We start from the raw sequence: 14,636 nt of genomic DNA on the forward strand, positions 1-14,636 counted from the left end.
GAATGGATGAAAAGCAACTCGACTTCGGCAGAATTTGAACTCAGGACGTTGAGACGGACGAAATGCCGCTAAGCAGATTTTACCTGGCGTGCTAACGCTCCTATCAGCTCCCCGCCTTCATTAGTAAGAATATTGGCAATAAATCTGTACGGAAGAAATACTAAAAGATAAAGGCGACCGGATGGTCCTAACCATGAAGTCAGTATGATGAAAGTGTCATGTTTTAAAGTCTTCTTGTTGGCACTCCGTCGCTTACGACGACGAAGGTTCCAGTTGATCCGATCAACGGAACAGCCTGCTCGTGAAATTAACGTGCAAGTGGCTGAGCACTCCACAGACACGTGTACCCTTAACGTAGTTCTCGGGGATATTCAGCGTGACACAGTGTGACAAGGCTGACCCTTTGAATTACAGGCACAACAGAAACAGGAAGTAAGAGTGAGAGAAAGTTGTGGTGAAAGAGTACAGCAGGGTTCGCCACCATCCACTGCCGGAGCCTCGTGGAGCTTTAGGTGTTTTCGCTCAATAAACACTCACAACGCCCGGTCTGGGAATCAAAACCGCGATCCTATGACCGCGAGTCCGCTGCCCTAACCATTGGGCCATTGCGCTTCCTGTTTTAAAGTAAAAACTTTAAAAACGGATTAAATATCAGTGTGTATGTAATAAGCGACAAGACGAAGGATCTTACATTGACGGCGCAATGTACAGAAAGTAATACGGTGTGACCTGTAACGGATCTGTTCGGTTTGGCTCACAGCCAAACTGAACAGATTCCCTGTAACAAAACTACGTCTAATCCCAACACGTTTTTTCGTCACATTGTTGAAATTTATTTCGAATGATATAAAAAAGAAAATGTAGAATAAAATTTGTAATGTCATATAATCTGTGTAGCTTTCGATTAGGAACTATATGCCTCTACTAAATTGTGCAAGCTCTCCACCTTTCTCCCTTTCTCCCTCTTCTTTACACACACACACACAAAATATCAAAAGTAGTTTAAATTATCTTTCTCGTATCGCGATCTTGCCGAAAATATTCGTAACCTTTTTCATTTTCGACTTCGTATTTTATATTGCCTTATTTTATTTTGTTTATTTTTGTCTTTCAAGAATTGTGATCTCTCTCTTTTTTTTTTTTAATAAGTTTTTTTTCAATAAGTTTTTTTTCTTTTTTTAACCGCTCCAAACCTGCAAGTCAATAACAACTTTCGGAACAAACGGGTCAGAAATGAAGAAGTTAAGAGAGGGGGGAGGGGCAAAAAGCTTTTAGAAGTTGAAACTTGAGGGTAAAAAAAACATGTCGTCCCCAGGCAGAATTGTAATATTCCGTGTAGAAAGCTGAACATATTGTCTAAAGAAAAAGAAAATGAATGAAATTTTGAAAACAACCGGTTAAGTGTTACCCTTATTCCAAAACTTCGGCATATTATCTATATTACTGTCAACACAATACATCATCATCATCTCTTTCTCTCTCTCTCTCTCTCAATAACACCAAAGAAAGATGAATTTTATCAACATCTGCGTTTTAAAATATCAACTAAACGTCAATATGGTTTATACTTGCATTAACGATGACTTAGTTATAAATAAAAGCCAAAATGTCCATAAAAATCATAATCTACTCTAAAAAGAAAAGAAATCTGAAAAAAGAAAAAAAAACGTTATGACGGGAAAATCAGGGTATGTGACGTTTTACCACCACCCGTTTGGCGTCGCTCATTCGACGCTGAATTATTCGATACGTTGTAATCTCTTTTTGTCTTCACCCCTCTCTCCTTCTCCCCCCCTCTCTCTCTGTGAGCATCTATGTATGTTTGTACCTCTGTGTAACGTCTTTCTCTCTCCCTTTCACTGTGTGTGTATGTTTTTACCTCCAGCGCAACAACTACAACCAATCATCTCAATCAGGAGAAAACTTGGTTTAGTATTCTTGCAACCTGGGTTACATTGTGCCTAAATAAAAAGAGAAGGGCTAATGAACAACTTTAACTCAAAGCTAATAACAACAAAGTAACTGTTAGTTATTGTAGTTATTAACCCATTTGAGAAATTACGCTTTAAATTTCAACACTATTAGTATAAATAAAAAATATTAAATTGGCCTGAACTGTTTGAACTCAAAATCGTTAGCAGTGATCTAAGCAGGTCACCTAATGATAATAAATTTATTTTTCCTTCAGTGCTATCAATTTACTACAAAACTGTTTCGATACAGCAAGTACCAAGTATTACCAGTAAATATCAAGTATAAAGATTGATGTTACCTTTATTCTCAAAATTCGCGGACCTTATTCCGAAACATTAGAATCGTGTTTATATTCAAGGGAAGTAACTCTAATATAGGTAACGACGAGTTATGTTCCGTAGTTTTTTGACGTTTTGGCTTGTGCAATTGTTGGAGTCGAAATATGGTTCTCTTTCACACAAGCAGTCGAGAATTAAAATTGAGCTGCGAATTTGGTATACACTTTTTGTATTAGTAACAGTCTGAAAAAAAAAAGTGAAACTCGGAGTAATGATGGAGGGGAACTCCAACTTCGAATAAATGGTCAGTCTTCTATACATCTTGAGTACTTTTTCTGCAGCTTGTAAAAGCAAACACATGTGCAGACATGCATTTCATGTGTGTGTGTGTGTGTGTGTGAACCATTCCAAAAACATGGTATGCACAACAGAAATAAATAGGTTGAGTACTCAGTAGCTGTGTGTGCCGCCAGATGACGAAAACTCACGACAAGTGGTGAATAGCGAAATCCGTTGAGCATTAAGCAAGCATAGAAACGCGGACGTAAAATTCACATACACGTAAAATATCTTATCACCCGTTCATAAATATCATGCGTTCAACTCCGTTAATTATAATCAGGACTATTAGAGATTGGTACCAGAATAGTCGCAGGCTAAAAGTTGATGTGTACTCATTATGCCCGTTTAAGAAAGAGATGGAATTGTAATACGCATGCTGCTCTCAGGCATTATTACTTAAACAAATTGTCTAAATGACACCCCACTAGCGTAGCTAGGGGGTGGGCCGCACTTTTGGGTCTATTGTAGGCAGAGTTTTTTGTGGGGTCTGGAGGCGGCAACGGAAGGGCTGTCCCGGGCGGCACACACTCTAGCTACACTAGTGTGACACCCTCCACATTTATTTTAAATTATGATTTAAAAACTACAAATGTTAGCAGGAGATGGGTGTTAGATAATTAGTTTGACCTCGATAGTTGGCTGTTTGTTAGTTAACTAACTCTAAAAGTAAACTTCACCCCGGTCTGTTTTGAGCCCAGAATGCAAAGAAACAATTTTCAGTTTAAATTTTTAGCATATAGTTAGTTGCTTTTGTGGCTTTGCGTATCGTGACAGCTATGTTGAAAGAGGTTTGGAGAGCCGACTAATTCACGGTGAAAACAATTTATAATGAAACCACCGTTTTAAAAGAGCATGATGAGAGCATACACTTTATTTGTTGTATTATTTACAAAATGCTCTTTTATCTTCTTCAGTTATGTCGTTTTTTTAAATTGATATTTGGACTTCCAGATTACTGTACTCTAGAACTTTGTTTTTCTATTGTAATAATCTCTATATAAAAGGTTACAGTAATTTACTTTTACATCCAAATCTTAAGTCTAGAAACTGTAGTCATAGTCAAGTAGAGAAAAATGTCAATTGGAAGACAGTTCAAAGTAATCGTAACTCAATTACTGAAATTGTATTAAGGCGGTGAGCTGGCAGAAACGTTAGCGCGCCGGGCGAAATGCTTAGCGGTATTACGTCTGTAGTGGCGCGAAATCTGTCTTCAAATTCCGCCGGGATTGATGAATTAAGTACCAGTAGCGTACTGGGATCGATCAAATCGACTGGCCCCTTCCCCCAAAATTTCGGGCCTTGTGCCTAGAGTAGAAAAGAATTACTGAAATTCTGGTGGTTTGGGAATAAGAAGTCATTGTTCAAGTATTAAGGAGACGCGGAAAATACGAACAGTAACCGATGAAATGAGCTATATTTGTTCAAGACGATAGGATCAGGCTGCATGGCTAAAGTATCAGCGTTCAGCATGTTTCATTACATCCCCAACAACGCGGTCTTTCACAATCCACCAAACTAAAAAATGTGGATACTGTACATAGTGGTGACACAATATTGCTGACTAGTGTTTAGTTTGCAACGCTAAGCCCAAATCCTTTCACTCCAGTTTGTCTATCTTGAAAGTCATGAAGGTGAAAAATATATTGAGGTTTTCTAACGACCCAAATTGTAACAAGATCATTAATTCGTTAAATAGTTGAAAGAAGTTAAGAGAAACAGAAGCCGTTATATTAATGACAACAAAAACAAAACGAGAAGATATTTGATAAATATTTGCCCCTTGTGAGAGTTTCTGTAAACTAAATCCATTTTTCTCTAATTTAAAAAATGAATGGACACTTAGAGAAATATTGGTTTCAAATTTTGGCACAAGGCCAGAAAGCTTGGAAGGAAAAGTAAGTCGATTACAGCTACCCCCAATGCTCAACAGGTAATTGTTTTGTCGTTCCCGAAAGGATGAAAGGCAGAGTCGACCTCGGCAGAATTTGAACTCAGAACGTAAAGACGGACGAAATGCCGCTAAGCATTTTGCCTGGGATGCTAACGATTCTACTAGCTCGCTGTTTTCACTTAAAGAAATGTTGATATTGTAGAAAAAAGCGTTCTCTTTGGTTCATCAGTGAAGCGTACAATGTTCAACAGTTAGATAGTAATTGATAGTAAAATGTCTACAACATATAATGACGAAACAAACTCAGAATAAAGCAATGCACTTCACGTCCATCCAGTAAAATTCAATTCAGTGCGACGAATTTAATAATTGCTTGCTTCACCTTCTTCAATTTCCGGATTCTTTGTTACGAGATAGCCACCTACGAAATAAGAGTAAACTACTTCCGGGACATACCACCTTTAGTGATTAACACATTAAGAAGAAATCTTGTCACCTTTAACCTTTCAGCTCGTCATTCGAGGTGGTATCATAATGTCGTGGCCCAAATTCTAATAAAATCATTTCAACTCATTAAAGTATTTAACGATGTTTCTTGTTTAATGTTACACCATACGGTGATTCTCATCAACTCAGCGACAGCCTCTTCCTTTCATTTGTGTTCTTTTTCTTCTTTTCTTCAGTTTTGCTCCTTCAATTATCTCAGTCTCCCCCTCTCTCTCTTTTTCTCTCTCTTGCTTTCTCGATCTCTTCGTTTCTTTTTCTTTCCCTCTACTTAGTTTTTTTTCTTCATTTATTGCTTCGTCCTCTCTCTTTCTCTTTTACTCATTCCCCCTATTTCCTCAAACGTCTCCTTCCATCTTCGTCCACCTCTCTCCCACTTCTTTATCACCCTCTCTTTTATCCAGACTTAAGATATCTCTCTTTTTATTACTTTACTGTTGTAATCTTTATTCTTTTCTTCTCGCCTTATACTTGCCGTACTTTCTTGTGATTTCCTTCACTATTTTTTTCACATTTCTATCTTACCTGTTTTATTTATCTTACTTTTTTTGTTCTACTCATTCATTTACGCTTCTCTCCCTCTCTCTTTCAATATTTTTCTCGCTCTCTTTACTCATCTTTATCATAAGTCTTTGAGTTATCATTTCTCCACTCTCTCGACCATTAAGTTTTTATCATCTTTTTCACCCTTCCTTTCTTATTCCTCGCCCCCCCCCCCGTCTCTCCTACATCTAATTTCTTCTCCCTTACATTTCTTTCTGTCACCAACTTTTACTTCATGTGCGTTTTTCTTTCTCCTTACTATCTATTTTTTTCCCCATTCCAATTTCTTTTTTTCAGCTTCTTTACCCAATCTCACTTTATTATGTCTCTTTTCTGTTTTCTCCCAATATTTCTTCCCATCTTTTCTATATTTATTTTTTTTTTACTCTTTATTTCCTTTGCGCCATTTTCCTCTCATGTCTCTCCACCATCTCTATTTCCCTTCAGTTTTTCCACACATCGCCCACCACCACTCTGAACCTACGCTAACCTCAGCGTGGGACCTCCAACGTAGCAATCCACACACCAAGAAATAGCAGCCAAATATCCCTCAGATTACTTTCTTTTTTTTTCATTTTAGAAAAAAACACTACATATTGTACAATGTAGTTTTACATATGTACAAAAAAGACGGTGTCAGCTGGAGCGCTCTGACTTGGGCAAACAACCAACAATTCTAATCTATTCTTTATGTACGGCTCTCTCTCTGTCTCTCTCTTTCTCTCTCTCTCTCTCTCTTTCTCTTTCTCTCTCTCTCTCTTTCTCCACATTGTCACTACATCTCTCTCCTGTCGTCTGGTCCTTTTCATTTTTATGTTCCTTTTACACACACTCTCCAGCTTCCTATTCGTCTTTTCCTTCTTTCACACTGTTCCTCCCATTCTTTCTTCTTTTCTCCTACCTTCAATTAAATTTGATCAAACTTCCGTCACATCTATCTTCGCTCGCCCCCATCCCGTCTCATCTCCCTGTCTCCTGTTTTATCTTTTCTTTCTCTCTCTCTCTCTCTCTCTCTCTGTTGTCATTTTTATCATCACCCTTCTCTCCAAATTCACTCTTCCTTGCACCTTTGCATGTCAATGACTGTCCCTTACCCTCTTCTTCACTTTCCCACCATCTGCAACTTTTCTGAACCTTCTACCTATCCACACAATATGTCCTCGTTCGTTTTCCTCCAACTTCCCTCTAGCACTACCGCCACTGCTGCCACTTTCATCTCTCTAATAATACTTCGCCACTACTAGAGGTGGTGAGGTAGTAAAATACCTCGACACTATCAGCATCGCCATCAAAGCTTACCCCCACTGATACAACCACCATTTGTAACCACTGTTTGTATTCATTCACTATAACCCTCAGATAATCCCTCTGTCTCCATCACTTATAACTACCACTACCTCCATTACCATCACCAATGCCGCCTCCATACCAATAACACCCTTCACCACCACCATGCTTTGTTTCACCTCAACACCACTTACAACCTCCACAGTCTTAAGTATTTGACTAACTTTGACATTTCTCTCATATCTATCTCTTCCTCCACGTTCTATAATTTAGCTTGTTTCTCGTGTCACAAAGTAGAAGAAAAAGGAACATTAAATAACAAAAAATAAAAATTGTAGACATTGAAATATCAAAACTGAACGTCTGCAAGTCCAGTGTCGTCTGCTGATTATGTAAGAAAAGTTTTATAACTTGAACTAAAACGATAACTTTATTAAAAAAAAAACTTTTCAAAGGAAATTTCATAAAAAAATTTTTACAAACAAAAAGTTAATAACAATATCAAACATTGAAACTTTCATATAATACAATAACTTTTGCAATTATTATAAAGACGATAAAACGTCCCTGTTAGAAATAATGGAGAATTGTCCAGACAAATGGCGAAATGTCCCTTGCAAATCACAGATGATAACTGGTAAGTTGCATATTAATTAAAATAGAGAAAGTTTTCAGTGAATTAAAGTTAAGACTCGGCGGTTTTTTTATTCTTTTGAAATATTTTATTGCTGCATTCGAGGGTAACAGCAATTTTTTAAAATTTTAGTCGGTCATAACGGCCAACGATGTGGGTACAAGGAAGAATTTTTTTTTTTTAGGTGGGGACTTTAATGTTATTTTTACAACTTCTACACCTCAATCATTTGGTTTTGATTTTGCACTTCTTGTTTAGCCCCTGATCGACTCAAATCAAACAGACAGATAATCAGACGTGTACCAACTCTGACGATCCCAACTTTTCTGACAGTGTATCTAGAGATTACTTTTCTTTTTTTCTTTTTTTTTATGTATCCATTTTTAAAGAAGCTTGGCTAAGATCTGATAAAGATTTGACTCCTATTTCTAGCAAGCGCAGTCAGCTTATAGAAAATCTCTTGTTGGTTTGTTGTTGTTTAACCCCAGGTCAACCATGCTCGAACAAACTTATAATCGACAACATTCCAGCTGTGATCATCCCATTTTTTTTACCTTTTGTGAAGGGATTCCAGAACTACACTGTCTTTTTTCTTTTTTTTTTTTAAATTTAATGTGAGATTTGGATGTTAATTCTAACAAGTCGAATGACTCCGTAGGGACTACTTCTTTGGCAGGTTGGTGATGGTGGTGGCTGTGGTAGTGTTGAGTGCTCTCGTACACATACCTTCACAAGTGTGCTCCACATCCCAGCAACTTTGTTTCTTCATAACTTTCAGAAGAATTGATATTTTTTTTATGAAATCTTCTATAAATACGCTTCAGGTGATGTAGATTCCGACTGCATCAGAATTCGTTGAGAAAAATATTTTCCGAGTTTCGGAAAATTCCCATAACTTTCACAAAAAAAAGGGTTATCTTTTTTTATAACATTCTCTACAAATATCTTTCAGATAATGTAGATTATAATGCACATTTGTGTAGGCAATGCCATCATATTTTCAGTTTAAATAATGTTCAAAACCTTTAATGTTTATGTAAACTTTTATTGTTCATTATTAGCGGACTTTCGGAATAACTGATCCACATAAATCGGAATTTCTCCGGTCTTTTTTTTATCATTATTTTGGGGGGCGGGGGAGGGGATTTTTCCATTTTTTTTTTTTTTTTGTATTTCACATTTCAAAAGAATGGAAATTAAATGGATTAATTTTTTTTTTTTTTTACCATGGATTAAAATCATTTTTTTTTTAATACTTTAATCCATGTTTCTCAAGCGTCTCATCCGTCCCCTCATCATGCTTTCGGAACAGCAGCCGCCGCTTAAATGATTTTTTTTTTTTCATTTTTTTTAATGTATTTGTTCTTTTATTTATTTATTGTTATTTTCATCATTTTATTCCACATTCTGAAATACTCGTAATTTTCATTAAAAAAAATCTTAATACGTCTCCTTTTCATCGTTATTTTCACGATTAAAATGAATTTTCTTTCTCCACCCACTCCTTTCTTTTACATGTTTTTGGGGGTTTTTTTGTTGTTTTTTTGCAAGTTATTTTTTTTTCTTTCACAATTTTACCATCCCGTAAAACTTTTTCATTTTTACCTCATTTATTAATTTTTTTACTCCAAAATAACATTTTTTTTCTTCACACTTTTTCCCATCTGTAATCACTTTTTCTATACGACATGAAAATTAAATGAATTAAGAGAGAAACAAGAATTTATGAACATTTGGCATATTTCACCATAGTTTGCATAAAAGGCGAACTTGAACGACTTTTTTTTTCCATTAAGATATTGCACGCATGTACGATCTGCCACCAGCGCACAGAAATTTATGTGCACGAAAGGTTAATTGCCTGGTATCTGCATAAAGTATGCACATACTCTTATTGTGGGAAAGAAAAAAATTGCACTACATGAAATTTTTGTGTACGAGACTATAAAAAAATTAGTTGAGACATTGCAGGGGTCAGTCTCTTATTTTAAAAAAGAAAATTATGAATCACATGCCAATGATATGTAAAAGACTCTCACTACACTTTTTGGAGTGGTTGGCGTTGGGAAGAGCATCCAGCCAGAGAAACTAAGCCAAAACCGACTGGAGCCTGGTGCAGCTCTCTGGTTTACCAATTCCAGTCAGACCGTCTAACCTATGCCAGCATGGAAAACGGACATTAAGGGATGATGATGATGATGACAGAAAACAGTGTTGGTGGGTTGTTTAGTGACCTCACTAGTTCCGGTGTCACAAAAAATACCCAGTACACTCTGTAATGGTGTACTATACATGTACTCTCAACTTTCTTTGCTGTCTTTATTTATTTGATTTATTGCCACTTTCTGTCCTCTCTTTTACCATTTTCGGGTGAGTTGTAAAGCCCCTGAGCACTGTACACAACAAACTCACTATTATTGCTATAGTAGACCAGATTTTTCCACACCCTGGGGGTGAAGATGGCATTTCAGTGGGTTGTGTCCGATTTTTCTTAAAATGATAAAGTATTGTTTGAAAGAGATTTGACTGCCATTTCTAGCATAGCAAGTTGCTAGGAAGTATCTATTGGATAAGACAGATGTAGAGATACTGTATCTGAAAAAAAAAAAAATAGATGATCACAGCTAGAACACTTTTGATTAAAAGTCTGTTTAACACTTTTAATCTGGCCATATCCAGCCTAAATATTCTACCTGTATTATGTTCAAACAGACCCAATCCAACCTCTCAGACCTACCCTACAATGTCATTTTTTAAATATACAAACAGGAGTGGCTGTGTGGTAAGTAGCTTGCTTACCAACCACATGGTTCCAGGTTCAGTCCCACGGCGTGGCACCTTGGGCAAGTGTCTTCTAATATAGCCTCGGGCCAACCAAAGCCCTGTGAGTGGATTTGGTAGACAGAAACTGGAAGAAGCCCATCGTATATATATATATATATATATATATATATATATATATATATGTGTGTGTGTGTATATGTTTGTGCGTCTGTGTTTGTCCCCCCACCATTGCTTAATAACTGATGCTGGTGTGTTTACGTCCAAGTAACTTAGCAGTTCAGCAAAAGAAGCTGATAGAATAGGTACTAGGCTTATAAAGAATAAGTCCTAGGGTCGATTTGCTTGACTAAAGGCGGTGCTCCAGCATGACTGAAACAAAAGAATAAAGCAGAAGAATAAAACACGCTATTGAAATCTTGGAGCTACAAGATAATGCATGATTAATTTGAAACAAGGTGAATAAATAAACAAGACATTTGACAAAGAAGCCTGAATGTTAAAGGTTTAATCAGAGGTGATTTGAGGGCTGAACAGCAGCATTGAATATGTGGTCTTATCTCAGTGGTAAGAGTTAAGTGGTGATAGTGGTGGCAGCAATGGTAGTTGTCATACTATCATTGCTTGTTGCACTCACTGTTATTATTGGTGATGGTAGTATATTGGTAATAGAATATTAAGCCTGCCTAAAGTAAACTTTACCTTTCATCCCACCAAGGTCAATTAAAGTACCAATCTAATACTGGGAGTAGGATCAATGTAATCAACTTATCCCTTCCCTATGAAATTGCAAGCCTTTTGCCTAAATCTTTTTTTTTTTCACCCTTTTAAAGCCTAGCCAGGCTCATGGGCCCGGTTTCCCAGTTTCTATGGCGTATGTGTTCCCCCCAGCTGGACGGGAGGCCAGTCCATCACAGCATTTCTCAAAAAACAGGAAGAAAGAGTGAGAGAAAGTTGGGCCAAAAGAGTACAATGGGTCGCTACCTCATCCCACCCCCTGCTGGAGCCTCGTGGAGCTTTAGGTGTTTTCACCCGGTCTGGGAATTGAATTTAGGTGTTTCACAATGCCCGGTCTGGGAATTGAAACCGCAATCCTCCAACCGCGAGTCCGCTGCCCTTACCACTGGGCCATTGCGCCTTCACTTTTTTTGCCTAAATAGGACACATTTATTATTATTGTTGTTGTTCTTGTTCTTGTTAGTAATGATGTTGATAATGTTAATGATGATATTTGTATTAAAACAGAAAGGAAAGAAAAGAGAGAAAGAACTTTTCTATTTAATTTTTTATTTTATTATATTTTTTTTTTTATTTTTAAGGATTGGATTTCATCAAAAGACTTGTGAAAATATGGAAGGTTTTTATTTTTCCTCTCTCTCGATCTCACTCTCTTGCTCTCACTCTCTCGCTCTCTTTAATTGTTTATCCCATAGCTGATCATATCCTCACTGAAATATATCCACAATCACCCAGAGTGGATCATTACATTATTGATTCTCTCTCCCTACCTATAGTTTTGCCTGGCTACATAAAGTACCTTTCCTTTTAGTTTTCATGCAGAGTCTATCCCTAGATATGCTTCCTCCCGAGTCCTTATTTCAAGTTATCACATCACTCAGTATTTATATAGATATATATATATATACATATATAAACGAAGGCAGCAATACGCAATATAAACCCAGAAAGGAAAAATTCAATTGTCACTTACTGTGACTGAGGGTACCAGATAGCACCTATTTTGCTAGAAATAAGAGTTAAAAACCCTTAGAGCTGCAAGAAAGCACCTCTTCATATACTGACAAGGGAGATAACCACCCCACAGCAAGCAAGATCACTATACTAGTCTAGTTCTGTTAGAAAATTACAAACTCATCAGTAGTAACTACTTCATCATTGGATGGTTTAGCTAAATCCTAACTGTCAGTATATATATTTTCCATATGAATTTGTGGCTGATTCAGCAAAATGCTAATGTGAAAATTATAAAATGACAGAGGCAGCTATATGTGCTTTCTTGCAGCTCTAATGGTTTTTAACTCTCATTTCTAGCAATATAAGTGCTACCCAGCACCCTTAGTCATACTTAGTAACAGTTGAATTATGTGTGTATATATATATATACACACACACTGACAAGTGAGTGAACAAACAAAAGACAGGCACTCAACATATTTAGTAGGAGTTATATGCCATAAATCCTCGAGTATAATCCGCACTTTTTTCCCAAAATTTAAAGGTCAAAATTTCTAGTGCGTACTATATACAAGGTTAAAAATATAAAATATTTTCTAAGCAAAATTTTCTAAGTGATAAAGATGTAAAGCCAATTTATTTAATATTTATTTTTCACTGACGTTATTACTGTTATTTCTTTATTTTCTGCAAACAAAGTGCACAAAAAAGCTACACGTTTGCATTATGTTTTATATACAATAATAATAAAGGATGTTACCGTATATATGTTTACAAACAAATACCTCCTTGACCCAAGTTAGAGAAGGGGTGCGTATTATACACAAGGTTTAGGTTTTGCAGAGGTACAGCCCCCTAAAAATCCCCTGCGTATTATACTCAAAGGCAGACTATACTCGAGGATTTGCGCTATATTATTTAAAACAGTTTGATTTGACCTCCATGCAACTGAAAGTTTCATGGTCATCACAGGGAGTTCAAGACTTTCCACAGCTCCCCATCAGACCATCGAGCCCAATGAGTTAGGTTCTTGTGATGAGCCGATGAAACTTTAAGTTGCACAGGGCCGAATCAAATTGTTAAGCAGTTTAAGTAATTATATATATATATTATAAGTGCTTCCCAACCACATGGTTTTAAGTTTAGTCCCACGGTGTGACACCTTGAGCAAATGTCTTCTACTATTGTCTCAGGACATCGTGTATATATATATATATATATATATATATATATATATATATATATATATTGTTTATCCTCCATCACTGCTTGACAGTCAGTGTTGGTGTGTTTACATCCTTATAACTTAGCAGTTTGGCAAATGAGGCAAATAGAATAAGTACCAGGTTTAATAAAAGAATAAGTACTGGGGTTGATTCATTCAACTAAAAATTCTTCAAAGCAGTACCCCAGCATGGCCGCAGTCTAATGACTGAATCAAGTAAAGGATTATAGATAATATATATACTTTTATAATGCCAACCAGTATACTACTGGAAGGTCAAATAAGACAAAAATTATGCCTGTAGCTGTCACCAAACTGTCAAGCTTAGACTCACTTCCCACTATATTTTTAAGTAATTTTGATTAATTATAAATTTGAGATTATCTCCCCTGTCTTTCTTGGCCAGAGTTACTATGTAAGCTAATGATGCTTTCTTTTCATTTATATAACTTAAAATTATTAAAATATCATGGCTGACTACATTATATATGTTAGCATTAAATACAAACTGAACAGATTAAAAGAACAAATCAACTAATGAATAGTTTACCATTTTTGCTTTTTTTTTTTTAAGCTGTTCTTTATATTTATTTTCTCCTTTACCATACAATCTTTATAAAGCCTTCCCATCATTTGTTGACCCTTGTCATTCTGTATCATTTCTTTTTCTCTGCCTCACTTCTTTAACCAAGTCTTAAAAAGCTGACTGGGGTAGCACATCACCTTCACTCAAATTCACTATTTACACCTGCCTCCCTTTTACTTGACACTCCCACATTCTCTCCCTCTCCCTATTTCTGTGTCTTTCGCATATTTTATTAATCTGCTCTTATTCTGTTGATTTTATTTAACATTCTGTTCACACTGTTTATCCTCTTCAACTTACATTTATCTTGTTCACTTTGTTATCCCATTCACTTTATATTTGTATTCTGTTCACCTTATGTTTCTTATCTTGCTCACCTTATGTTTGCTATCTTGTTCACCTTATGTTTGCTATCTTGTTCACCTTATGTTATCCAACTGACCTTATGTCACAATATCTTGATACCATTGAAACATTTCTTGTCACTTTGCAACATTGTAGATATCAGTACTTGACATGGTTTTTCTTGACAAGTGTAGCTGTGGTAAGAAGTTTGCTTTCCAACCACATGGTTCTCGGTTCAGTCCTACTACGTGACACCATAGCATAGCTCTGGGCCAACCAAAGCCTTGTGAGTGGATTTGGTAGGCAGAAACTGAAAGAGGCTTGTCATATGTGTGTGTGTGTGTGTGTATGTATATATATATATATATATATATATATATATATATATAATTAAAGTTTAGGTTAGTTAGAAAAGTTTGACATATTTCAACTGCTACAAGGCAAATTCACTGCAGTTACCGTGGAGAAAAATTCTCTCATATAGTAAAAAAAGTAACTATTATATCTATGTGAATGTGTTCATATCTCCCCACCACTGCTTGACAACCAGA

At 36.3% G+C, this 14,636-nt stretch overlaps 1 protein-coding gene across 18 annotated transcripts in view; it reads left to right on the forward strand.

Annotated features, from left to right (window-relative positions):
- Positions 1-14,636, forward strand: part of LOC106879467 (inward rectifier potassium channel 2) — a 63,920-nt gene that overhangs the window by 43,897 nt on the left and 5,387 nt on the right. For 8 of the 18 annotated variants that reach the window (XM_014929073.3, XM_014929083.3, XM_089344669.1 and 5 more), the window contains exon 2: positions 11,554-11,591. The exons of 5 other annotated variants lie outside the window; for them this stretch is intronic. In XM_014929073.3, the coding sequence (XP_014784559.1) occupies positions 11,585-11,591 (7 nt within the window). In that variant the 5' untranslated portion in view covers positions 11,554-11,584. Of the gene's footprint in view, positions 1-1,298; positions 1,397-6,783; positions 7,457-11,553; positions 11,592-14,636 lie in introns of those variants that run through there. 5 more of the 18 variants (XM_052976917.2, XM_089344683.1, XM_089344675.1 and 2 more) reach the window with 5 other exon arrangements.

The sequence above is a fragment of the Octopus bimaculoides genome, chromosome 2 (genome assembly GCF_046866305.1).
Source record: "Octopus bimaculoides isolate indiv1 chromosome 2, ASM4686630v1, whole genome shotgun sequence".
NCBI classification, from domain to species: Eukaryota; Metazoa; Mollusca; class Cephalopoda; order Octopoda; family Octopodidae; genus Octopus; species Octopus bimaculoides.